The following is a 27,018-nucleotide window of genomic DNA, read 5'->3' on the forward strand; positions in this document are numbered from 1 at the left end:
CCGCTTAATTGCTGAAGTGATTCTACCAAGGGAGAACACTCTGTTGCACCACAAAAGCAATTGCGAACATGAGAACAGCAAAAGGTGTAGCCATCTCCCTGACAGCAACAACAAAACTTGAATGGCTCTCTACATCTTTTTCTCAATAAAACTTTATTTTTGTTGTATTATTTTTCTACTCTTAAGACTTGTTTTTTGGTGTTTATGAAAGAGAAATTTTAATTTAGCATTTATACCCCCAACCAAACTTTAAAGGTAAAGGTTCCCCTCACGCACATGTGCTAGTCGTTCCCGACTCTAGGGGGCGGTGCTCATCTCCGTTTCAAAGCCGAAGAGCCAGCGCTGTCCGAAGACGTCTCCCTGGTCATGTGGCCGGCAGGACTCAACACCGAAGGCGCACGGAACGCTGTCCCCTTCCCACCAAAGGTGGTTCCTATTTTTCTACTTGCATTTTTTACGTGCTTTCGAACTGCTAGGTTGGCAGAAGCTGGGACAAGTCACGGGAGCTCACTCCGTTACGCGGTGCTAGGGATTCGAACCACCGATCTTCTGATCAACAAGCTCAGCGTCTTAGCCACTGAGCCACCACATCCCTACAACCAAACTTTAGGTCATACTTTTTTAAAAAATTGCTTGGTGCCTTGTTTTTCTCACCTTGTTGTAGCTGGATAGGGAAATTCCATCTGACCCTAGAACAAGACATTGTATGTTTGCTGCGATCTAAAGGAAGCCGTTTTAACACCAGATAAGGATTACATTTTTGTAATCTTCTGAATGATTAAAAGTGACTAATGCTCAGCTTCCCCTTTGCTCTGCCCCACTGGTGAAGCCCCCATGTTATATCACTTCTAATTTTACCCCCATCCCAGCTCAGGAAAAGATATCTCTATTTAGACCTCTCTATTTAACACTGCCCTAACAGCTTGGCTTTACACAAATGGCAAAGATCCACGAATACAAAAAACAACAACCCCAAAACCCGGATATTGAGAATAGATGGTCCCCAAATTGAAATATTTCCCTTTCCTTTTCTTTCCAGTACAGTTGGCATGTAAGTTTACAAAGCAATTGTGTTTGAGTGAAGGGTCTGGGACACCTATTTTTGAAAGGACCTGCAAGTAGATTTTTCTAAGGGCAAGAAATCTTTTTATTTCATGCAGCTGGTTCCAGTCCGACCTGGCACAACAATCGAATGCGAAAGGCCAGGGAAAACAGGAAATGAGCCATTCCCACAAGAATGGGAGCGCCTCCAAATCAACCACCTTTTAAAGCTTTGGGCCTTGAAGAAGCAACCGGAATAGCCACGTTTTAGCCTCGTTTGCTCGTCCGAATGGGTTTTGACTTGTCCAAGCCTGGATCGAGGCACTTGGGAAGGACTAATGCAGGGACCACCGACCCCACCAGATTTCAAGCCGCGGTTGGTTTGTGTTTCACACGGCAACAGAAGCCAGCCTCGCTCGGCAAAGCGTGAAGCGAAGACCCCCGAAATGCCCCCAAGGTTGCGACCTGCCAAACCAGCCGCAGCGGTGCCCGGGGGTGGGTGGGTTCTCCCGGCCTCGAGACTCCAGCAGAGGCGACACTGCCCGGGAAGCAACGAGGCTCCCGCGCCTTTGAGGGCAGCAGAAGCTACGGAGGGACCGGGCCTTGGGCTTGGCTCCAAGTGGGCAGGAGGTGGTTTGGAGCGGGCGCAGCCCGATCCTATCAAGGGTCCCGATCCCGGAGGAGATCGCCTCTCGGGTCGCAGCTGCGGATCCCCCAAATCAGGAGGGGAAGGTCCGGAGGCCCGCGGGAGCAAACACGGGGCCCTGTCTCGCTACCCCGCGGAGGCGAAGCAGGGAGCCCCACGAGCGAACCCTCCCCACGTCCACCTCCCTCCCTCCCCACGACCCCTTTGCGGAGAGGAGCCGCCGCCGCCGCGTTGTCCCTGGCCCCGCCCCTTCCCCAGCCTGCCAATCACCCCCCCCCCCAGGCCCTGGGAGCGCCGCCCGGACTCCCCGCCCTGCCTGCCGCAGCGCGTCTCCCCGCCCCCTATGCAAATCTCGGCATAATCGGCAGCCAACGGGAGGCCGCCGGAGGTCACGTGCGCGTCCTCGTCCCGTCCCCGAGGGGCGGGCCCGGCCGCCGCCGCCGAAGCCAGGGAGCGAGCGAGCCGAAGTTGGGAGCCGCTCAGTGACTCCCGGCGGCCGGAGCGGAGGGTCGCCCAGGCAGAGCGCTGGCAGGGGAGGCCGGCCGGAGCAAGGAGCGGGCAGCGCGGAGGAAGAAGAGGAGGAGGGGGAGGAGGAGGCGAGGCGGCTTGCCCCTCCGTCACCGGGGCGCCTTCGCCCTCGGCCGCCGCCGCGGGGCTCTCGCGGACCATGCCGATCCTCCTTTTCCTCATAGACACGTCCGCCTCCATGAACCAGCGGGCGTATCTGGGCACCAGCTACCTGGACGTGGCCAAGGGCGCCGTCGAGCTCTTCATGAAGGTGGGGCCCGGGCCTGCCTGCCTGACGCGCGTCCCGCCAAGCACGTTCACACGTTCACACCAAAACCCCTCCCTCCCTCCTCAACGCGTGTCGGCTCCCCTCCCCCCTCAGAGCGCCCCCCCTCATCTCACTCTCTTCTTTTCTCCCCCCCCCCTTCTCTCTCTCTCTCCCTCTCTCTCTCTCTCTCTCTCTCTCCCCGCAGCTGAGGGCCCGAGACCCGGCCAGCCGCGGCGACAGGTACATGCTGGTCACCTTCGACGAGGCGCCTTATTGCATCAAGGTAAGCGGGGGTGGGAGGGGAGGGGGGCAGCCCCTTCCCTCGCCCCCTCCCCTCCTCCTCCTCCCCCGACCCCCTCCGGGATGGGGGAGGCGCAGCCCACCCGCCTGCCTCCGCGAAGATGGCGGCGGACATTTTGCTTTTGTATGGAGGCGGCGGCGGCGGCTGCGAGCGAGCCAGAGAGAGGCAGGCGGAGGGCGCTGCTGAGATGGAGGAGGAGAGCCGGCCCGCCCGCCCGACGCCCCACCACGCGGCGGCCCTCCTCCTCCTCCTCCCCTGCCTCCCCCCCCTTCGCCGGGGGAGGGGGCTGCCGCCGCTCCGTTCCCAGGCACACGCGGAGCCGTTCACACGACCCTCCCTTACACACGCACAGGAGCAGGAAGGGGCTGGCTAGGGGGACGGAGGGGGAGGAAGGGTGCATGGGGGAGGGTTTGTCTCCCTGGGATGGAGGGGGGGGTCCCTCTGAAGGTCACCTGGGTGCAGAGGATGCCAAAAAGGCAGGTATGGTTGGAGTCTCCAGGTTCAGGACTCAGCCTTCCGTCGTAAAATGAGGATCCCGGTGGCTTTGGAGTGTATGTGTGTGTGGGGAGGGCAGAGGCTGACTGTGGAAGCTGTAGAGAGGGCTGGAAAGCAGTGAGAAGGGGCACAGAAATCTTTAAGGGCTGGATTGCTCGTTGGTTCTGCCTCCCTCCCTCTCTCTCTCTCCCTCTCTCTCCTTTGGCCTCTGCGGGGCTACATTCAGTCTACATAATAATGATAGTAACAACAGCTATAATAGTAATCATCGCATTCATAGGTCCTTGCCAAGGGCTCTATAGGTAGACGAAAGTGCCAAACCCAGTCTGAACATCTGGCTGACTATGCGGTGATGAGCAACAATTATAGTAATAGTAATAATAAATAATCCTAGCTACCCTAGGAAGAGGGGCCACCAGAGTTCATCAGGACTTCACTTTCTTCCGGCTTCCTTGCTTCTCTAGGTGCCCCCACACCTTTTATTTATTTTTATCCCACCTTTATTTTTATAAATTACTCAAGGCAGCAAACCTACCCAATGCACCTGTTTCCCCCATCCTGTGAGGTGGTTTGGCCTGAGAGAGAGGGAGTGGGCCAAAGTCGGCCAGCTGACTTTCATGAGTTAGGCAGGACTAGAATTCGCCGTCTCCTAGGGATTGGCCCAGCGTCACCCAGCCTTTCCTGCCTAAGGTGCAACTAGATTTCTCAAGTCACCTGGTGATTGGCCCAAAGTCAGTCAGCCATCTTTGTTACCTAAGCTAGGACTAAAACTCACCATCGCTTTCTACTCTCCTCTAGACGAAACAAATGAATCAGTATTTCTTCCCTCACATATCTTTGTGGTGTCCCTGCTGTATTCATACAAAACACGGGTTCTTTATCTGTTCCCCTCAAGCATCTCCATTGAGCCTCCATGCAAGACATCATCTCCTCACTGTGGCTTAAGACAGGAGGGCTCCAGATGGGGAAAGCTTGACTTGTAGATTTTAAAAAATCCAAAATTTCTCTGACCTATTTTCCCCAGAAGGTGGTCTTTCATTGTGCTTGTTAAACAGCAACACTTTTATCATAAAAACACACAATAAAGTGCATTTTCAATAAGACTTCCCACAGATGCTTGGAAGCATAATCTGGCTTTTGTGCCAGGCTACAGCTTCTTGATAACGATAAAGTAGTTTTTGCCTTGAATTTTGGCCTTCATCTACCATCCTAAATTCTGAAATGAAGAAGAATGACTCTTTAATTGTGTTAAATTACATTTTAAATCAGTCCTCCATATTAATCTCCATAGAGGCCTATTTTATCTTTACATGGCCATCAAAGCACCCATACAAAGAATAATCTGTCTCCCATCTTCTTTTCCACATCCTTCACTTCCAGAGAGTAACTGCATTGGGGCATGAGGCCTTCTCCATCTCCTCTGGTAGCCAGCGGATTCGTTAACAGAGGGAAGGAGGTGACCTAGAGCAGTTCTGTGACTTTCCCCTTACTTCTGTCATCTTTTCCTTTTGGCAGGATCATAAAGCCTTCATGCTTGTTTCTGGGAAAGTTCTTCAGTTTCTCCTCCCAATTTCCTTGTTGCTAATCCTACCTCGATCTGCACAAACAGAATTTGCTCGTCATGCACTTCAGTCTTTAAGTATTGTGAATGAATTCCTTTCAGTTTCCTCGGTTGAAGATCATCTGTAAAGTTTGCTTCCTCTTTCTGAGAAAAGGGTTCCCCTGCTAGGAGTCCATTTTTCACCTTCATTCTTATACAAAGCTTAAAATTGCTTGTGTTGCAATAAGACCTCTGATAAAAATGAATCTCAAGGGCTGCAATACTGCCCGTTGGCCACATCTCCAAAGAACCAAAGTGAAACAATTGTCTGGTACCATTTTCAAAATCTTTTAAAACACTGGACCTTGCAGTAAGAGAAAATGGAATCTGAACTGAACTGGCAATTTATCCTTAATTTTTGGAACAGGATGCAGAAGCCCATTCCTTTCACTTGTCTACTGTGAATTGATCAGGAAATGGTCAAAAAATTCCATTTTCTTCTGACACCACTGAGGAGAAGATTTTGTCTTTTGCCTCTTTTTGCCTTGCCTCCAGAGAAAACAATTTTCTCTGTATCCTTAAGCCTTGCTTCAAGCAACTAGGAGTGCCCGTTGTTACAATTTCAGCTACAGTTGTCCATCTGTTTGTTATTTCCTTAATGCAAACAAGTTGAAAATGTATCCAGGAATAATTGTCCGTGTCAGTAGCTCTCTTTGAAATATACTCTGAGAGTTCTTGATTTCTTCATCATTCTTCAGAAACATTTGTTAATCTTTGTCAGCCAACAATTAAGATCGGAATTAGTCAAAAGAGACACCTGTCATTCTGAAAACAGTGTGTATATATATATATATATATATATATATATATATATATTTGTAGTTTTCAGTAGTTTTCACTATCATTTGCGTTGTTATTTTTACAGCCGTTCTTCCATCTTTCAAGAAGAATTGAGAGTCAGAAAAAGTGAGTTGCTCAGGGCCACCTACTGACCCCATGGCTGAAGTTGAGGAACCAAGGGATGCGTTTCTACTTTTCCTGGAAACAAGATGCACTTTAAAAAAGTACAATCAGCTCCCTTAAAACATGGAAAAGACCTCAGTCACACTTTCCTTTTCTTGCCCATGTTCTTAAACATTTCTCTTTCACTTTGCTTTGCACCAATTCTTCCTAAATTGAGGCTTCTAGCGATCTCCTAGTACTCCAAAGATACTGAAATGGCACTTTTTGTCCCAGATTAGGCTGCCAATACTGTAATTAGGATTGAGAAGAAATTACATGCAAAGGCTGTTACAAAGTCTCTGGCACTGTTGGTGGTGGGAATAGAAGAAAAATACCAAACGTGAACAGACTACAGAGACAAAATCATAATCAGTTGCTGAGGATACTACATTACATATTAATCGTGATCCTGCAGCTACGTTATTGAAAGAAGTGAACCAGAAGATGTAAAAAGCTAGCACTGATGATGTTACCTAGTTGGGTCATGAAAAGTCTGCAAGAAAAAAAAACCTTGAGCTCGGAGAGCACCAAGGATCCCATGGCTTAACTCTGAGCTATACATTTTCTATCAGATGTAAAGGCTTTATTTGGGCCTGGCAATGTAGGTAGCCAATAGGTATGTAATCTGTAACCATTCCCCAAAGATTGTTCCCCATTGCTTCCTCAGCCACTTAACAGTCCAGTTGAGTGACTGCAAATGTTACTGTAGCTTGCCGATAGCTAACCTGTAAGAAGGATAGCTTCAAAACTAACCAGTAAGAGAAGGAGATCAATTTCAGTTTTTTCGTAAGACCTACATTTCTCAAGTAAAGTGTTCAGTTACATTGGATGGGCTATAAAGAGCAGTGATCCTTAAGAAAGGAGTGTCATTGATTGCAGGCTTATCGGGAACGTTGCAAAAGTACCAACCATTCCCTTCTTTCTTGTCTGTGATGGTCTTTGGCCCGTGGGACACAGGAAGGGTCTAAGAAGGGTCTCCAGATCAGTCCACATAGAGGGTTCGATTTGCCGCTGAGCTCTCAAATAGCACCATTGAGTTCATCTTCTGAGAAAGCCCCAAAAACAGACCTGTAATCATCCTCTTATTTTGATGAGTTGAGACCACACTTCTCAACATGGCGAAAAGCTGCTTAGCTTCTGCTCCTAGGCTTTGCTCTTCAGTTTATTTGTTAACGCACAAGTTTTTTCTTATACAAGTGGAGTACCCTGTATTTTGAAGGCTGTTTGGATTTTTAGAGCTGTTGGGCAAATCCTATGTCATAAAGAAGCCTTTGGAAAGCACCCCACCCCATCTTCATATCCGTTTTCTTGAATTCACTATCTGCTTGTGCTAAAAAGTCTACAATCTGTACCAAACTTTGGAACCTCCCAGCAATCGAAATTCAATATTGCAGGGCTGCATTGGTTTCCCTCAGTGGCCTTACATCCCTGTGAGAGTTAGATAGAATTTAAAAACGCATATGGGGGGGGGGGGGGGAATACCAGTATCTCTTGAATAGTCCTTCCGCCCTACATTGCCTGAATAGCAAAAGAATCCTTTGGTAGTTCTCTCCAGATGGAACTAATCCATGGTCTTTAAACTTCTCTCTCTGGTTGAAGCTCTCTCCTTTTTTTTTCCTTTTCTTCTCCTCCCTGTGGAATATTGTGTTTTTGGTGGGCTGCTTTCAAATTTTAAAAGTGTAACCAGTCACCAGTTTAACCGGTCACCAGAAACCCAACTGAAGGCCTTAGCAGAGGTTAACAATGGAGGGAGCAACCGAGACATCTGCATTTGATGTCATATCATTGTGCCAATGCAAACTTGTGCGTGTAGTGCTTTGACTTGGCTTTGGTTCACACCTCTGGGCCTTCCTACGTCATCTGTTGCTCTGAAGAGCTGGCTGCTGGCAAGACTTGTTCTGGCTAGCCTCTCCGGATCTTGTCATCGGAAAGTTTCTCTTGACTCTTCCTGTTTCTTTTTTCCAAAACTCCTGGCATTTATATGCCTCAAAATGGAGTAGACATTCTTTTTTTAAAAAAAACGTTTTTTTATTTTCATTTTCATATATAGTTACAGGTATACATTCACATAGCTATTATTCTTATTTATCACTTTTACATATTTGTTTTTCCATATAAAAGGTTAAAATATACATTCTGGGTTGCTTTCCTTACCATCCCTTACACCTATTTTGTATTATCACCACCCTAATTTTTCCTTTTTTCCCCCTCCCTCTCTACTTCCTCCTCTCCTTTCCCTTTCCTTCTTCCCTTGCCTCTCCTCTCTTCCTCTTCCCCCTCCTACCCTCTCTCCTTCTCTTTCTATCCCTTCCGTCCCTCCTCTTTCTTCCTTCTCTCCCCTTTCCTCTCCTCTCTTCCTTTCCTTTTCTGTTGTTGTGGTAATCTCTTTTCAGCTCCCATCTAGTCTATTTTCGGGATGGTATTCTCGCAAACCCTGTTATAATTTTATGCTTATCCTTTCCTTTTCCCTTTTCTTCACTATCATGCCCTAACTTTTTTTTTAATGGAGTAGACATTCTTGATGTAAGTGGCAGCTGAAAATGGATTTTTTTTTCGAACACAAAGCAGACTCTGTCAAGTGTGACCAATTTGGGGAGTTTCGTAACTCCTCCAAAATACATGCCTTCATACTTGTAAAGGTTGTGGCATCAGAAATAATAGTGAGTTGCGAGCCATTGTTTAAACTTGGGAACCCTCAGATGTGGGTTTGCATGTGGACTCCCTTGATGGAATTAGTGATAGTCCAGGAATAAATGCACATCACAGAGTGAATTTTGAAAAATGGCTTTGGGAGAAGCATTTCTTAACGTCTGTAGAGAACAATGTAGCCATCTCCGGACACTCAAGCAAAGCATGTTAATTTTAGTGCCCCTTACACCTTTATAACACCTGGCCAGGGACAGTTCTAAAAATAAAAGTAGGGCAACGATAGAATTGGAATAATAAGATAAAAATAAATCAACTTGATAAAATACATTTTAATTATCTTGTCAAATCTGAAGCAGGGTGGGAGGGGAGGTACCGAAAAGGCTAATATTCTACAGCCTCTTCAGACACTGCAATATTTGTTTGAGAACTACATATGACTTTTCTCTATATTAGCTTCCTGAAAGCCCAGTCTTGCCTGCCTCAAGAATTTAATGCACACACATCTACTTTTATGGCTGCTTGAGAAGATTAAACCTCGCCTAAGACAGTACTAAATTTAACCGGAGCACGGGGTCGGACTAGAAGACCTCCAAGGTCCCTTCCAACTCTGTTATTCTGTTCTGTTCTAAATGTTGGTTTCCTGAGGAGCAGGAAAATTCATCTTTAGGATTTAGAAATACGATCTGTGTTTGCCTAGCACTTAAAAAAAATAATGTTAGCCATTTTTCTTCTCAATCTCATCACCGTGTGTGTTGGGATTCTCTGCGGTTTGCAGCCTGTGGGGACAGTTAAACCTTCCATCATAAATGCGGTTTTCCTGATCCCTCCCTCCCTAATAAATTTAAGTTCTGAGAATAACTTTCTGGGTACCAGGAAACAGAACCAGCCCTAAGGCATTGTGGAGTAGCGGCTCTTCCAGCAAATGCAGATGGGTTCTTTGGGATATACTGTCTTCTAACAGTTGTGCAGGATCCAATCTGGGCCGGTCACTGGGACCACAGCTTTTGTCTTCTGAGCTTTCGGACTCGTACTGGAGCATCTTCAGAGCATGAGTCCAAAAGATCTGGTTCCAGTGACCGGCTCCGATTGGAACCTGCCACATTATCCTGGTCAGTGTCTCTTTGCACTTCTACCATCAGGCAGAAGGCATCAAAGTATAGCCAGCCGAACAAACAGGTTTAAAGGTAGTTTCTATCCTTGGGCCGTGAGAATTTTAAATGCAACCACAATCGCTCCATGCACACGCTACTTTTTTTTTCTTTTTCTTTTTCTTTCTTTCTTTTAGTTTCTGTTATAATTTTGCACCAGTGAGGTTGAAACCAATTTCGTTGTATTTTAAATACAATGACAATAAAGATTATACAAGTAGTTTTGCATTCGTTCCAGCCGTTCCCAAATCACTGATTTTGGACAAGGGGAAGGGAAGGAAATTCAACAAAATGTTTCTAGTCCATAAGTGAAGGAAAATGTTATCAGGTCTGATGTATTAAATACAGCCCTTTAGGGATGAGCATTCAGAGCAGAAACTACACAAAGGGTAGCCTGCTCTTCTGTGACCATTCCTAGCAAGTGAAGATAATCCTTGATTTAGAAACACAATGGAGCCCAAAATTTCTGTTACTAAGTGAGACAGTTGAGTTTTTCCTCATTTTATAACCTTTCTAGCCACAGTTCAGTTAGTAACAATTATAAAATGAATCTACCTGGCCCATTGACTTTGCTTGTCAGAAGGTGATGGCAAATGGGGGCCACAGGACACTGGGACCCTACAAACGTCATAAATACGAGTTTGGTTGCCTAAGTCACCTTTTTCGAGTGCCATGGTAACTTCAAATGGTTATAAGTCAAGGACCACCAGCATAGAAAGCCTTCAAAAGGAGATTGCTGTTAGATCAAACTGTCCCGTTTAAATTATTTAAAATCATTGCTTATGAGCCACTCTGGCCATACTTGAGTGTGTTTAAAAAACGTGAGCCGAAGACGGAATTTCTTGCCCACAGTTCATGGTAGAATCTTTTCAGCTGGTTTAGGCAGGGACTATCTTGGGTTAAATCCTTCGTTGATGTTAATTTGTTTGCAGAGAGGGAACACCTCCCTTACACCTCTTCAACAGGTCCTTCTGCTCTTCTCTCTCTGACCTTTGGAAGCATGATGTGGAAGGCTTGCATTGTTCCTCGAATTAGCTGCCCTGGCGGTGTGTGTGTCTCCATCGGGGTGTGGCGTTTTTTAATGAAGGGTTGCAAAACTTGGCTTGCGAGTTTTCAAAGAGTACCGTGTCCATGGCAATTTATGACTGTTTTTTTGGGTGGTGGTTGCTGAGTGCCACCTGGTTAGTCTAGGGCAGGAGGGTCCAATCTTGGACACTTGTTAAGAACTGTGGACTTCAAAGCCCAGAATTCCCCAGACAGCTTTGCATGGCTATCTGGGAAATTCTGGCAGTTGAAGTCCACAGGTCTTGGTCTAGGGAGATACAGCTGCTTGGAGCATCAAGGCCTAATGAAAAATAGATCTTCACAAGGCCCAACCATTGCCCTTTGGGATAAAGTGGGTGAGGGGTGTGTGTGAGAGAACCTTACCTGGCAATTTGCCGAGTTAATCCTGCCATCCCCTCCTTGTTTTTCAGTCCGCCATTCGTAAGGCACACCTCTGTGGTTATTTTTCTCTGTTGGAAGGAACACTTGTCTCTTCCTTTGTAGGGCTCCAGCTTCTAACGTGACATTTTGGGAGGGGGTTCTTGTCAGGCTGCAGTGGTGGGTTTAGAGGGCTGTTCTTGTATTCAAAAGGGTGAATTATAGTTTGTTTTTCCTCGCATAAGGGGTTGATTGTAACAAAAGACAAATAGCTAGCATTGAATAGTAGAATAACCTTGGAGGTCTTCTTGTCCAATGTCCTCCTTGAGCAGGAGATCCCATACCATTCCAGACAAATGGTTGTCCAGTCTCTTAAAAATCTCCAATGATGGAGCCACCCACAACTTCTAGAGACAAGTCCTTCCACTGGTTAATTGTTCTCTGGAAATTTCTCCTTGGTTCTAGGTTGCTTCTCTCCTTGATTAGTTTCCATCCGTTGCTTCTTATCTTGCCTTCTGGTGCTTTGGAGAATAGATTGAGCCCCCTCTTGTTTGTGGCAGCCCTGGATCAGGAGTGATCTACAGTATATCCTGCCTTCATGCATTCACGACTGAGCAAATACAGAAATTTATTTGTTCAGAACAAATATTTGGGATAATTATCTACTGGATTATTTTGCAGGTTATTTGTCACCTTTTCTGGGGATCTAGGAAGGAGGGAGAAAGGGAAGTTGGTTCTCTATAAATGCCCTGCATTCATACCACCTTTCCAGCCGCTGTGGAGGTTGCGTGGCATCTTGTAACCTCCCTGGTGTAATATTGTGTACTTGGTGTCAGGTATCCGGAACGTACATGATGTATTTAGAATATTGCAAGTAATGAGGCTGTGGTTACTCAGGTTTTTAATAGCTGCAAATATGTAGGCCGAGATGCATTTGTATAGATTTGAATAAACCTGAGCCACCATCTACATCAGATGTTGTGGTCCAGCACCTGAATCACGCCACTTCATATCTCTATAGCTGTCATAAAAGTGGTCTTCAGTTTCCCACACTTTTTCCACGGGGAAAAAAAATAGCAATAATTTGGTATCACCATTTTGGAGATGGAGATGGGTTATTTCTCAAGAGCTACTTTTTGGCTCTTGTCTCTTTTGGCCCCCACAATGAAAATGCTAACCATGTCTGACTGCCCTTAGCATTTCAAGATCCAGCTAAAGTTGGCTAGATGCTGCTCCTTAGCTGGGTGGGCCTTCTACTAAAATGTTAAAAATGGTTTAAAAACACAAGCTCTATTAATTTGGTCACTGTTTTGCAGTGCATTGCCTGGCTCTCGAAATGAAATTGTACACATTTTTGTATTGAGTTGCTGCCTATATATATTATTAGTAGTAGTATTAATAGTGTATTAATTTGATTAGTATTTAAACCGAAACAATCTTTTCCGGAGAGTAGTGGTTTATCATGCTCCTGGATTTTAAAGTTAATATTTATATCTGAGTGTATTTATTTGGTTAGGGAATTAAGTTTTTGTTAGGCACTAATTGCTGCTTTTGTATTGGGGGTATTTTGCTACTCGCTTAGTGGATCCTTCATCGGGAGTTTTATTGGGAAAATGTTTTAGACGCAAACATCTAACTTGTAAGATTGGGTATTACAGTAGGGTGGTAAGGAATTGCAACGCTTCACGCAGTCATGTTTTCTGCATCTTAAACAGAGGTACACTTGAAGTATGTGAGTTGCAGGGTGTGGAGAGATGAGGTTACGGCAGCCACTAAAAAAGCTTGTCTCCTAAATCTTTTGTAATGTTTCCAGGAAATGTTACAGCAACTTCCAAGATACACTGCAAGTGGAGAACAAAAAAAAAAGCTTAGAACAGGTTCATCATTGGCCTGCCGAGAAGACCCGTTTCTTGGGAGAAGGAGGATTTGCAGTGAAAAAACATCACATCTATTTGATAACTAACTTAGCTCTGGAATTTTTTTAAAAATGGCTCTCCGTCTGGTGGATACCTGGGTACAAATAAAGTCTTTTTATGTACTGAACCTTTTTCACGGAGAGTGAACGCATGTCCAGTGATTCTGAGGCTACTTAGAACAATCTGGCCGCGTTCCTTTATTTTTCCACAAAAAAAATCAAAAGCCTGGGAAAGTTCCTGTGTTCTACTACCATTTTTTCCAGGGGTGACAAAAATATTCTCTAGGACTGTTGACTGTGAAATAGGATGACTTATTTGGCAGATGTTCCCTGCCCAGTGACGTTTGGCAATTGAATGTAACAGTCCTAAAAGATCAAAGGCTCTTTGTAGCCATTCACTTAAATTAAACCTATTGGAATGAGATCTGAAAGATGCTGCTGCCAACCATTGAAACGGCGGAAAAGGAGGGTGGAACCACGTTGCCTTCTCAGTCAAGTGGGGGCGGTGGAGGGCCAGCCTGGAACTGAAATCCTTCAGGCGGCTGAGCTCATTTGATGCTTACCTGAATGAATTGTTCCTCGCTCACTTACCTTCTTGCATCACGCCTCTCCAGTCAAATAATAATAATAATAATGGCTTGTTTTGAAGCCCTTTTTCTTGGCAGACACCAAATAAACATGACCTCTGCTCCTTCTTTAGGCTGGATGGAAGGAAAACCATGCCACGTTCATGAATGAACTGAAAAACCTGCAAGCATCCGGATTGACCACCCTCGGCCAGGCTCTGCGTTCGTCCTTTGACCTGCTGAACCTCAACCGATTAGTCTCTGGAATAGACAACTATGGGCAGGTAACGGATGCAGGCCTTGAATTCCCCTCGCTTCGTTATCTGAAGGAGGTTTAGAGCTCTTCCGTAAAAGGGACCAAAGCGGTTACTGATATGCTTAAAATAAATTCTATGGGTCGTTTGGGAAGCCCTTCACCCTGTCCAGGGAGACTGAAATCTTTCCCTCCCCTCCTAGCCAGAAAGAAAAATGCGGTATTTTTCTTTCTCTTTTCTTGGGGTGAAGACTCTCCTTGGGGTTAATTTCAACCGATGGGTTAAGTTCAACTAGGGATGCATCACCCTCTTTGATTCTTTGAAGGTGTTAATTTGGGCACTTTGTTCCTTTCTGTAGGGGAGGAATCCCTTTTTTTTAGAGCCATCGATTTTAATTACCATCACAGATGGAAACAAGCTGACAAATACTTCTTCTGTTCAAGAGGAGGTAAGATACACGACTAAATTGCTGTGCTCTGAACGTGGCACCTTTGCTGTTAAAACGTTAGCACCCTCCTCATACAGGAATCAAGGACAAATATTAAAAATGCAGGATTGTTTGTTTTGTTCGCGTGGCCCTCACTTTTTCTGTGATTTTGGCCACCTTTGCTTGTGGAGTCCTGGCAGACGCTTAGCTAAAAGGCTTCTCTTCTTCTTCCTACAGCTCCATCTGCCTCTGAATTCCCCCCTGCCTGGTAGCGAGCTAACCAAAGAACCATTTCGCTGGGATCAACGGCTGTTTGCCCTCGTGCTGCGCTTGCCCGGGGCCCCTTCAGTGGAACCCGAGCAGCTAGGGAGCGTCCCCACAGATGAGTCTGCCATCACACAGATGTGTGAAGTCACTGGAGGTAGCCACAGCCTTCGCAGTTTAGCAATCTTGGGAATATCGTGTGAGATTCTAGCCAGGGCAGACCAGGTTGAACATTAGTTGGCTCAACTTGTTCTCTCTTTGTGCCTTGTGCCTTGGCTTTTCTCTCCCCACAACCTCTGCTGGCCTTCTGGGAACATCCGTGCAGCAAGTCCAAATCAATAGTCCTTGTTGAGTTTATGAAGATGATTTTATATTTCCTAATCTCTTAGTAAACCTGGCCCTTCTGAAGGCCTTGTCAAACTTGTCACTCTAACAAGCTGTGGGAGAAATGCAAAGATTGCATTGGTCCGACGGTCCCTGTTGTTAATACTGAACATCCAAGACACACTCTTTGCCTTTTGGCCCTAAAAATACTTTCAAGATACGATTAGAGAGAGCCGTTTTAAAAACATTTCTTACCAAATTAAAAATCGCCTCTACATACTGTCAACAAGGCAGCATTGTACTCCCTTATCACTGTATTGTCCCCTTTCCATATAGAAGTTTTTCCAGAATGGGATCAAATAGGAATAAAAATTACCCTAGACTTCAATTCTGAAAGAGTTCCAAATCCAGTTTTTATCTGAAGTATCTTTAAATGAAATTGCACAGCCTCTCTCTTCCTACAGTTCTTAAACCTGCAGAACGTTTCTTATAGCTTGCCTGATTTAAAACCCGCCTGCTTCCCTTTCTTTCTGTTCCAGGGCGCTCGTATTGTGTTCGGACCCAGCGCATGTTGAACCAATGCTTAGAATCCCTTGCTCAGAAGGTTCAGAGTGGTGTGGTCATTAATTTTGAAAAATCGGGACCAGATCCGCCTCACATTGGGGAAGGTAACAAAGCTTTACGTAGTCCCTCAGCTTAATACGTCTTGGTTGAAGGATCTTTGCTAACTTCTAACAGGAATCTGGCCGTTAAACTCCCCAGACTTTGAACTGACACAAATGATGCAAATTAGGTTTTGCATGGATGCTCCAATTTATTCAATTGAAGTTGCGCTAATATTTATAAATCCTATTTTGTTGCATTGTCTCAGCGTAGAGAAAACTGGCAATCATAATTCATGCTCCATATTTCTTACTGTGCTGTTTTTCCTTGGATTTTAGATGGACTGGTGGATGCCACAAGGCCCGTCAATTCCTTCGGTTCTCAGTCATGGCACAGCTGTCATAAACTTATCTATGTGCGTCCCAACCCTAAAACGGGCGTGCCTGTTGGCCATTGGCCAATCCCTGAATCATTTTGGCCTGATCAGAATTCACCAACGCTGGTATGTAAGATACTCCTAAGGATTCTGGGACCCTTGGTTGAGGCAACATCCTAACGGATGTGTTCTTAGTACAGATTCTAAGCTCGTCTGAAAGGGCCTAGAGTTGTCCTGTCTCTCAGCACCATTCCCATCTCCTGTGGGTTCTACAGACCTGACTTTTCCATAGTTTAAATGTCACCTGTGAAGGACCTTCAGCATATTAAAAGCACTGAATAGCATCAGCGCTATTTTACTTTATAACTGTCTGTAGAGACTTGTTAGGAACCTTGTAAAATATATATATATATATATATATATATATATATATATATATATATATATATATATATATATATATATATATATATATATATATATATATATATATATATATATATATATATATACATATATATATATATATACACACACACACACACACACACACACACACACACACACACACACACACGGTAATGACCTCTGAGCGTGTTGAACTAAAATTGTTAGCCAGGAGTACTTTCTGGAACGGGCTGGGACTGAACCTTCTCCTGCACTTCTGACTCTGTTCCTCACGTCCTTTCCAGCCCCCTCGCACAGCTCATCCAGTGGTGAGGTTCTCCTGCGTGGATTGTGAGCCCATGGTGATCGATAAACTGCCATTTGACAAGTACGAACTGGAACCGTCGCCTTTAACGCAATACATCTTGGAACGGAAGCTGTCTCACGTGTGCTGGCAGGTACTCGCACCATCTATTGCAGATCCTTAACGCGGGGCAGATTTTTTTTTTAAAAAGGTTTGGAAATAGTGGAACCAACCCCATTGGTCCCCCCAGTTCAACCCTTATTACTCTTGCTGTAATTGAAGATTTTGAGGGAGAGAACATCCGCGACCTGCTGCCATTCAGACCAGACAAAACTATTCTGAGCAGGCAGCCTGGCAGCCTGGCTTGAAATTCCACACAGGCTTCTTGTCACAATCCATTTCACAGCTAACTCCAAATTGTGTGGAATTACCTGTTGCTAAGTGGTAAGAATGTTAGTGGATTGGCAGGAAAAATTCATTTTTCTCCCTATAGTAGTTGCAGGGGAGGAGAGAATGTGTTTTACCTCCTCCCCCCTATTTTTTCCCCCTCCTGTCCCCTGCCTTTTACCTGTTCCTGAAACTCTTCTACAGTTTCTCCTCTCCCTCAGCCTTATTGGTCACTGTAGCACATACCTCTCCAGCAACGTAGTTTAAAAGAACAAAATATTAAACCCTAAAAAAAATGAGGGTTAAAAGATGAAACCCTCTTTGGAACCCAGAATTCTAGGAAAAGCCACATTTGCCTTTTGCGTTAACATGAGTGACACCTGATAATGTGAGAATTGTTTGACAGGTGATTATAAAAGACATTGAAGGCTCACAGGATTAGGGAGCTCCATGGGGCCCTACTCTTAGTCTCATGAAGTGAAGCTTTGATAGTACCGTTTGTTGAATAGGGCAGATTGAGAAACAAACTCTTTTATTCTAATATATATTACGTTTCCCCCCCATATCTGATCCTTTTTTTGGATACAGAGCAGCACAAAGCTCCTTGCTATCAGTGGCTACATTGAATGGGTGTTTGGGGAGTTGCAGTTTATGCACAGTGCTGGGAGAGATATCAGTTCCCTGGAGAAAAACCAGACATTTAAATCAAAGCACATGAAGCTGCAGTCACCGCCTTATAAAATACGGCAAACTTTTTATCTCACCAACATATACAGCCTTTTTATGAGACTATTCACATTTTTATGAGACTATTCCTCTTTTACAACCTATTTTTTTCCCCCAGTAGTGAGCCACAACACTCTGCCCCGCCCGGTGCGTCTAACTGTCCCCTCTTCCCCTTGCTCTTCCTCCCTAGGTCTTTGTGAGCAGCAGCGCAAAATACAGCGAGCTCGGACACCCCTTTGGATATTTAAAGGCCAGCACCAGTCTGACCTGTGTCAATCTCTATGTGATGCCTTACAACTACCCCGTGCTGCTCCCTCTGCTCGGTAAGCTCTGCCCCGCCCGGCCGTATCGTAGGAAGGTCGTCCCGACGTCTGTATGTCTATATGTGTCCGTGCTTGTATGTTTGCCAGCCGTTTTCTTAAACGGGATGGGAACCAAGTGTTGCAAACTGCTACGTTGGGAGAAGAGGCTTTTTACACCCCCTCTCCCTTTTTTTCTCTGCAGCAGAGGAGGAGAGCCACCTGCTGCCAGTGCATGTTTGATGCTGCTCACCTCCTAGACTCGTAGCTTCTTCCTTAATTGGAGTAAGATTCAACCTCCATTCTTTTCCCTCTTTTCAGGCTGTGGTGTCTACATTTCTTGCAGCAGCATGTATATAAGCCCTGTGTTTTGTTTTCGTTGGAGAACTTGGGCTCAGAATTTCCAAGGGTTTATAAATATCGGGGACGTGGAAAGAAAAGAAAAGAAAACCGAGCTTGCTGTCCCCTACTTTTGCAAGAAATAAGCACCTTATCTCTGGGTGGATTTATTTCACAAAGATTTATTTTAGCCCGGATCCCGACCTCTTGGGTCGTGAAGGAAACCCAGGTGGCCTTGCTGCGTGTACAGTTTTTGGTTCCGAAGGCGGAACGTCTGCGTAGAAGGAGCCCGTTTTGTTTTCACCCAAGTCCCAGGCTCCACGTTCAAACGTGAATGCCTCCGGATGGCCTCTAGGTGCCCCCGTTATCCTTCCTTCCCAGGATAAAGCAGATAGCCTCTTCTTCAGAGTTGCCACAATATTGATGGTGGTGGTGGTGACTCCCACGGATTGTGAAGCATTTTGCCAATGGAAGTTGCCCCCAAATTTAGAAGGCGAGTCCTTTTTTGAGGTACCTGCTGAACTCTTTGCGGATCCCGTTGGTCAGCCGTTGCCTAAAAGGATAAAATTAGTGTCTGACTTGTGAAGGCTGTGGAAGGAAACACCTCGGGGGTTTTGCATGTTGTGCTTTTCTCCTTGAGCCCAATTTCAGCTTTGCCCCTTAACTCCTTGGTTCATTGGGCAGGCCAGTCACAACCCTTGTCCCGCCCCATTTCTAACTCCCCGGCCTGGCGGTTCAGAAGTGCATGCGTTCTCCTGCCTTGGAAGTGACAGCAACCTAGTTTTGAGCCTCTTTGTTGCCCTTGACAGCTCTGCCTTTTCCTTTCTCTGCCGGCCACTTGTTTTCACAACCGAAAACAAACGTCAGGCTGATTTCTTTTTCCAGGATCATCTCTACCTCGCCTTCACGGGTTCGTTTTTTTAGGTCTTTGTTTTTCAGTCCAGCTGACCAAACGTTGAACAGCAGAGTGGAGATCCCAGGCTGCATGACTCCCAGCCAAGATGTTTGCTCTGCGGTTGGGTCGTTTTTGCAAACGGGGGAATGATACATGGAAGCAGCGTGGATGCCTTGTGCTCTTTCTTGCCTCAGTTGAGGAATATATCCAGGAGCACAACTGGATTTCTTACCGATTAAGTCCTTGAGTATCTTCCTAAATTTTTTTTTTTTAATCCCTCTGAACTCTCTTGTTTCCTTGGAACAAAAGCGTAGCAAAAATTCAGACAGATAGTGGATTAGTTTATTTTTGGCCTTCCCATTTCAGAAACACTTTCTGCTTATTCTTGCGCCTTAAATTGTGCATTGGGGTATATTTTGAAAGAGTGATTTTGGAGAGAGAACTGCTGGTAAATAAGAGATTCTATTTCCCCCTCCTTTTTGGTGGAGTGGTGGTGGTATGATTTTACTCGAGATTTCCTGTTGCTTCAGATCTTGCTCTGTTCTTGTGGGTCAAAGAAAACAGGAACTCTGCTATTCTTCTTTAATATTTTTTTCAAATATATATATGTGTTTGTAGGTGAAGAAACCTACATGATAAATTGCTCCTGTTTTATCCCTAGTTTTTTGCTCCTGTTTTATGCATAGTTTTTGCTCCTGTTTTATCCATAGTGGCTTCCAACTACATAGATTTGATTTGGCCGCTCCTCATATGTTGTGTGCTCCTTTCCACCTTCTTCTTTTTTTTTTTTTTGGTCAATTGTTATATTTGCTATATTAAAAATTGAGAATATTTGCTCACCTGATTGGCAAAGATACTAAATGGAGATGTTAAAACAAAGCCTCTTCTCTAAGTTGCCCTTCCCAGTTCTTGGTGGAAGGCTACAGAGTTGCATGAGATGGAGGTCTCTCGCGGGGGGGGGGGGGGAGGTGATAGTTAACCCAGGGGCAGATGATTGGCTTTGTCAAGTTGAATTTTGGAAAAAGAATTCCCACCCAGTTGTGTCTCCCAAAAGCGGCATGTTCCCGATGGCCTGTTTGAGGTCCCTTTTCTATTGGGAAAAGTTGAGTAAGAGCTTATCAGGAATTCCATCGGCTCCTTAGAGTGCCTATTTTAAAACAATCAGTGCCGCTCTGATCATGGAGTGCCCCCGCCCCCCCATTCACTTCAGCCTCTTGTTACGTTGCAAGGCACCGAAACCTGAGGAAAAGACCCTGGCTTCCGATGAAGGCTTGTCTGACATGCTTTGAAAAATGTATTTCAGGCAGAAATTTGAAAAGAGCTTTGGAAAAAAGTGCTGGGTCTCAGCTGCTTTGAAGCACTTGTTTCCGAACCATTTCCGGAGCTCTCAAGCTAAAGTAACACAATTTCTGTCTCCCCCCCCCCCGCCCCCCCTTGTCTTTGGGTCAGACACGACTACTGGTGGCTACATGGACACGTCCGAGCAGTTCCAACGTTTTTGGAAGTGGCTTGTCATTCCCTTTTCCCTCGAGAGCGGAGGGTGAATGGCCCAAGGCTTATCTCGTTGTCTTCTGCCTCGGGCGGGGTTAGAGCTCAGGTTGTCCTGCTCCGGTGACTTCACACCTAGGCCAAATTGTCTTTTCTTAAAGACGCGTTACTTTTACGTGGTGACACCCGGATGGAGTTGTGGCATACAATTAGCGTTCTGTGTGTCTTTAGAAGCAAAAATGCCTTTGGTCAGTTCCAACATGGGATTTGATCTTGGAAACCCGCCATCCCTTTGGCTCTTGGCTCTTAAGGGAAAAAAAATCTCGTGGCGCAGGAAATAGTTGTGTTACTTTGACGTCTCCAAGTGTCGGGGCACAGGTGTTTTTTTATAACTCGGATTGTTTTCTCCTCTTTGCAGATGACCTTTTCAAGTTTCACAAACTTAAGCCAAATCTGAAGTGGCGACAGGCATTGGAGAGCTACATAAAAACCATGCCTCCTTACTACTTAGTGGTATGTAGTCTTGTCCTCTTTGTGGGCCCAAATGAACTGCTGGTGGATGCTCCTTCCGCGAGAACGTCCTTTTCGCATGTCTTCTGAGTCGAACGCCTTGCATGCCAAGGCTCCAAAGTTCTTAATGCTTGCAGTTTAGTACTCCCCCCCCCCCTTTAAAAAAAACATTTCGGAATCATCGCCTAGCATATCGGATTTGGGGGGGTTATTTTTTCAGCCCCCTCCTTCCCTCGTCCCCTTCACCTTTTCTGGGTCCATTAACTTTAGATCTCCGGGCTACTACTGTTAGTAGTATAAGCAAGGGAGAGGGCAGCATTTAACCCTGCGCCTGGCCGAGCCAGAGGTGGGAGGGAAGCTGATTAAAGTAGGTGGGCGCCATGGACATTACCTGGATAGCTTGGGCAAGATGCCTCATTGTGGACTTGCATCATCCCGGCAATCAGGGTCTCTCCGGCTTCTGTGCTGTAACTGGTGGGGGTGCCAGGCTGGTTCCGTGGCCCAGACACCCACGATGAGATGCTCTATAAATGACGAACGTACGACTTTGAATCCATGCTTCCAAAAAAAGAAAAAAAAGAATAAAAAATAAACAAAACGCAGCATACTGGAGCACCAACTCTGCTGTGCCTTAATGTCACATGTACTGTGATCTGTTGAGACTTTTTTTTTAAAACAAACAAACAAACAATTTCTTTAAAGAAAAGAAAAAAGATTTGATTCTCTTCTTACTCTTGTGTATTTTGTTTTCCTTATAGCCATTAAAGAAAGCCCTAAGGATGATGGGAGCTCCAAATCTGATATCAGATAATTTAGATTGTGGACTTAGTTACAGTGTTATCTCTTACCTTAAAAAACTCAGCCAACAGGTAGTATCGACAAAACCTTTGAAATTAGAAGTACATTAATTATTATTATTTTTTTAGTGTGTGTTGCTCTAGTTATATAAATAAATCACCTAAGGAATGTCTTTTCCCACCCTCCCTTATTTTTGAGAGAGGTTAAAGGCCTGTTTGCATCTCCAATAAGCGGGGGTTGGGTCTGTAGCACAAGAAATAGAGGAGGACAAACAATTTTAGGGTGGCTGTTTATTTTTCACTGGGCTGTGGTTGTAAATTATTAGCATTGTCAGCATTGAAATTGCAGCAGCTCTTTTGTGCTGTTGGTACCTGGAGGCCACATAGGAACTGGTGTTCTCCCCCCTCCCCCTTTAAGAAACAAAACCAAACTAGACACATCACAATACTGAGGCTAGGGAATTTCCCCAAACGATCCCTTTCTTTGAGTATTTAAGAAATGCTGAAAGTCTTGGGGTTTTATTGAGTTGTGTATGAAAGTGGAATGGGCTGGGGAAAACGCTAAAGGGTGCCTGATGCTTTAAAGCAGGGGTCTCCAACCGTTACGATGTGTGGACTTTGACTCCCAGAATTCATCAGCCAGCCTCATTCTGGTAGGAATTCTGGGAGTTCAACTCCACAAGTGGTAAAACTGCCAAGACCTCTGCTTTAAAGAATGGGGTGGAAGCACGTTCCCATAGAGTGGGGAAATCTTCCTGTTGAGTAAACTTAACATTGCAGGTCAAAACAACTGACCACAAAGTGACTCTCTATCCCTCATCTCTATTGCTTCCGAAGCAGGGATGGGCGAGGGAGTGGGCTTGTTAGAAATCTCATCTTCCCTTTTGCTTGTTTTGAATAACTTGAATAATTGATTAAGAAAACTGATGCCTACCACTAGATGATGTTAAGAATGACCTCCAAATAGTTCAGATTATCTTGAGATATTCAAGAAAGGCCTTCAGGATCCCAACCTGCTTCCTGTAGAGTTTAGGAGGTGCAGCTAGATTGAAGGAGTGGAGATTTAGCACGTTTCCTTTGGTTTTCTGTGAGATGCAAAGCTGCACAGTACTTGGAGTAACATCACCACTAAAGGCTTGAGAAAGCAACACTGGGCAGGGTAGACTTAAATTTTTCTGTTTGTCCCGTGATAGCCATGACATTTGCTAGTAGTTACATGAGAAAGCTAGAATGTGTGATCCTCAAATTCAACCTAGAGTCTATAAAAATACTTGGGAGCCGGATATGGCTGTGTCCTCCCAAAACCCAAGCAGTTAATTCGCTAGAAGTTCAGTTTGGGATAATGCCTTATTTATTTCTCTCTCTCTCTCTCTCTCTCTCTCTCTCTCTCTCTCTCTCTCTCTCTCTCTCTCTCTCTCTCTCTCTCTCCCTCCCTCCCTCCCTCCCTCCCTCCCTCCCTCCCTCCCTCCCTCCCTCCCTCCCCCTCTCCCTCCCTCCTTCTCTCCCTCTCTCTAAATTATACAAATTCTCTTTTGAGTGCACATACTTATATTGGCCAAAGGGCTGCATGATTTGTAGTTCAGTTGCTTAAACTGGAGCTGTAACCCAAAGGGCAGGAAACCAGGATGTATTTTAGGGGGATCTAGGGAAAATTGTTGCTTTGCCTTCTTGGGTGAGAAGGTTGTTTCTGTGCAAAAAATGTTTCAACAGAGGTTCTGGGTCAATGCTCTAAATTGCTTGCCGTCTTCTTTGAAGTCTTTCTGCACAAACCTTTAATCCCTTTTGCAGTGCAGTAGCCTTTATGGGACTAATATAAAACCAGGCATGCAAGTTTTTAAGCTGCACGGAGCCCCCGTGGCAAAGAGGATGATCTGCAGCAGAGGCTGTAGAGCTCTGGCCAATGAAAATCTCTCTGCCATGGTAACATTTTCCCCGGCCTTTACCTGGTGTTCAAAAACTTTCTCCATTGGCTTTCCTGCTTCCCATTTTGCAGACTTTTAAGCCGTCCACGCATCAGAATCGCTTGAGAATACGCCCCTGGTGTAGTTTGAAAGCTTGCATGACCTCGGCAAACGATTGCGATGGGTGTTTTAGTAAAATGCTGTCAATCCTTGAGAAAGGACCCGTTTTATAAGCAGGTTTTGTTTTTGCTTTTTTTTAAAAAAAATATTGAAACTCCCTGACACTCGGAAGTCAGACTTTGCCTTTCGATGTGTCGGGCGTTTGCTTTTATGCTGCAAACCATCAGCAGGGCTTCGGGCCGTCGTTAACGGGCGCTGTGATTTTCATTGCAGACAAAATTAGAGTCGGAGCGGATAATAACATCCGTGGGTAAGAAACCCCCGCAAGAGACAGGCATTAAAGTGAAGAGTCACTCCAGCGGCCTGTCCCTCATCCAGAGCAGGGATTTCAAGCAGTTGCTTCAAGGGATTTCAGGCGACTCTCCCCTGAGGCTGCCTGAAATGAACGTGAAGGAATTTGCTGGTTTCCACATAGGGCTCTTGAATAAGGTGAGTCTGGTCCCAGGTCTGAAGGAAGCGGACGCCTCCCAACTCTGGGTCTTATAAATGGAGGGGGGTGGGGGGAAGATGAAATCCAACCAATCGTGTTCTTTGCCCAAACCCAGGATCTCAAGCCACAGGCCTTCCGCAATGCTTACGATATTCCTCGTCGCAGCCTGTTGGACCAGCTGACCCGGATGAGAACCAACCTGTTGAAAACACACAAGTTCATTCTAGGCCAGGATGAAGGTGAGGATTCCCGCGAAATTCCGCGCATGCAGGGGGGGGTGTCCTTTTGACGTCTGCCTCCTTCCCAACCCATCGATCAAGGGTTGAAACGTGGAAGGCCGCGTTTGCTTGCGAAAGAGGTGCTTCGTTTCAGGGCTCAGGCCTGCTCCTGGGAGTAATTCGGAGGGGAGGGATTATGTACAGTTTGAATTGGAGAAATGAAGATGCTTTGCCTCTTCGTTTTGGACTTTCCCCTGGAAATGTTTTAATAGTTGCAAACCAAGGGAACTCTTGAAGGACTTAATGCCTTGAGATGCTTTCTGCCGGCTAGTCTTGGCCTGGAGCCCCAGATTTTCAGCACCTGGGGGACCGAGGCTTTTTAGAAAATGGGAGGAGGCGCCCAAGGAAAAAGCGATGGATGTAGCTGCTCATCGGCTTAAGAGTGAACAACCTGGAAGGTCTTAACGGTGGAGCTTTAAGCTAGGACATTTACAGTTGTGTTATAACCGTAGCTGCAGCTTTCTCGGTCCGTACTGGGAGCTGACGTCCTTCCTCATTTGGGAAGCATCATGTTGGGAAACAGGTTGGAGTGATGCGGTGGCCTAGAGGTGTGGCGCTCTCGCCTCACAATCAGGAGGCTGTGAGTTCAATCCTAGGTAGAGGCTGATATTTCTCTCTCTGGGCACAATGAGAGTATATCAGCTGAACAAAACTCCGTTCTGGCGACAGGGAAGGGCATCCGGCCATTAAAGCACCCTGCTAGCTCCATTCAGTTGCCCAGTCTCCACCCTGTGAGGGGTCGTTAAAAGATGATGATGATTTTGGGAAACAGGTTATCGGAGGTGCTAACAATACATGGTTTTCTTCGATGCGGCTCTTCTCTAAAGGAGAAATTCTTACTGCAGCTGTAAGCTTTTTTTTGGGGGGGGGATAGGTTTTAGAAAATAAGGACTCTTGGGCCAACGAGGTACCTGGCTCTTGCTTTGCAGATTGCCTTCACAGTGTTCCTGTAGCACAGATGGGGAACTACCAGGAATACCTAAAGATGATGCCTTCTCCCCTTCGAGAAATTGACCCCGACCAGCCCAAGAGGCTTCACACTTTCGGAAACCCTTTCAAGCAGGATAAAAAGGTAGGAGGCACGGGTGGGGTGGGGGCTCTGCTTACTGGCCAAACCCTGAACTCCATCCCTTTCCTCACCGGGAGGAGTCGTCCTGTCGTCATTTGGGGGTTATACTGATGGTGTTTGTTTTCCTCTCAGGGAATGATGATCGATGAAGCGGATGAATTCGTCGCCGGTCCTCAGAACAAAGTCAAACGTCCAGGAGAGCCCAACACGCCGGCCTCCCTGAAGAGAAGGCGCAGCATGTCCCCGTTCTTAAGACGGCCGCAGTCGCCGCCAGTCGTAGCCAACCACGTTGGCGGGAAGGGATCGCCCTCGGCTGCCGGCCCCCCATCCAACCCGAATGCTAAAACCACGCCAGCTTATAAAGGTATAAAGCCGCCTCTAGACCAGACGGGCGGCACCAGAGTACTAAAGAACTAAATAAATACAGTTGCCCAGATGCCAGAGTTCTGATCCTTTATTTGTGAATAAGGTGTCAATGCCCCAACACTGGAATTCTTTAAGAAGACATTGGATAGCCATTTGTCTGAAATGGTGTAGGGCTTCCTGCCTAGGCAGGGCTTAGGACTAGAAGACCTCCAAGGTCCCTTCCAACTCTGCTATTGTATTGTGCCCTCCTTGCCGTGATCCTCCCCGAGAGACGGGCTCTGCTGGTACAGAGCTAGATCTTCCCCACTGCAGGGTGCAGACGAGACAGAGAGAGATGCACCCAGGCACCTCCTTGAACCCACACAAGGCAGACGTGTACGTCCCAGTGGTGGGTTGCTCTTACCGTTGCTACCGGTACGCTGATCGTGGTCTGTCCGTGCATGCACATGTCAAGCTCTGTGCATGCATGCGCAATCCACTGCCCCTGTGACACCCAGCTGCTTGTCGGGGCGCATGCAGTCTCCACCTGCTGTGCCTTTTGGCATAAATACAGCTATAGAGGGCGGGCGGGCGGCTGGGCCAAATGAGTCACCGTACCGGTAAGCTCTCAGCTGCTCCAGGCCACTACCGGTACGGCCGTACCGGTCAGGACGGGCAGCAACCTACTACTGGTACATACCTGTGTTTCTCCAAAAATAAGACCGGGTTTTATTTTCTTTTGAGTCCCAAAGTAAGAACTGAGGCTTATTTTCGGGAGGTAGCTTAAAAGAAAAAAGGAAGGCTTTTTTCTGCTTGCTCATAGTGGGGCGGGAGGCCGTACTGTGTGCTGCGGCCGTGAGGTAGGGGGAGATGGAACTGCCCCACGCGCTCCCTCAGAGCCTCCGTAGCCAGGCCATCCACCCCCCCCCCCCCGA

General features: G+C 46.0%; 1 protein-coding gene across 5 annotated transcripts in view; it reads left to right on the forward strand.

Moving 5' to 3' along the window:
* LOC309397665 (integrator complex subunit 6-like) overlaps positions 1–27,018 on the forward strand; it is a 322,886-nt gene that overhangs the window by 290,570 nt on the left and 5,298 nt on the right. For 2 of the 5 annotated variants that reach the window (XR_014176304.1, XM_081963891.1), the window contains exons 1-15: positions 2,162–2,465; positions 2,668–2,745; positions 13,635–13,784; positions 14,113–14,202; positions 14,419–14,602; positions 15,309–15,437; positions 15,711–15,874; positions 16,441–16,593; positions 17,743–17,875; positions 20,992–21,086; positions 21,842–21,952; positions 24,175–24,390; positions 24,507–24,630; positions 25,599–25,741; positions 25,871–26,102. Coding sequence is in view for 3 of the 5 variants with exons in the window: in XM_081963891.1 (XP_081820017.1) it covers positions 2,355–2,465; positions 2,668–2,745; positions 13,635–13,784; positions 14,113–14,202; positions 14,419–14,602; positions 15,309–15,437; positions 15,711–15,874; positions 16,441–16,593; positions 17,743–17,875; positions 20,992–21,086; positions 21,842–21,952; positions 24,175–24,390; positions 24,507–24,630; positions 25,599–25,741; positions 25,871–26,102 (2,113 nt within the window). In the remaining 2 variants the exon portion in view is untranslated. Of the gene's footprint in view, positions 1–2,158; positions 2,466–2,667; positions 2,746–13,634; positions 13,785–14,112; positions 14,203–14,418; positions 14,603–15,308; positions 15,438–15,710; positions 15,875–16,440; positions 16,594–17,742; positions 17,876–20,991; positions 21,087–21,841; positions 21,953–24,174; positions 24,391–24,506; positions 24,631–25,598; positions 25,742–25,870; positions 26,103–27,018 lie in introns of those variants that run through there. The other 3 variants (XM_081963892.1, XR_014176303.1, XM_081963893.1) reach the window with 3 other exon arrangements.

This window comes from Natrix helvetica (genome assembly GCF_964273705.1).
Source record: "Natrix helvetica genome assembly, chromosome: 11".
Taxonomy (NCBI): Eukaryota; Metazoa; Chordata; class Lepidosauria; order Squamata; family Natricidae; genus Natrix; species Natrix helvetica.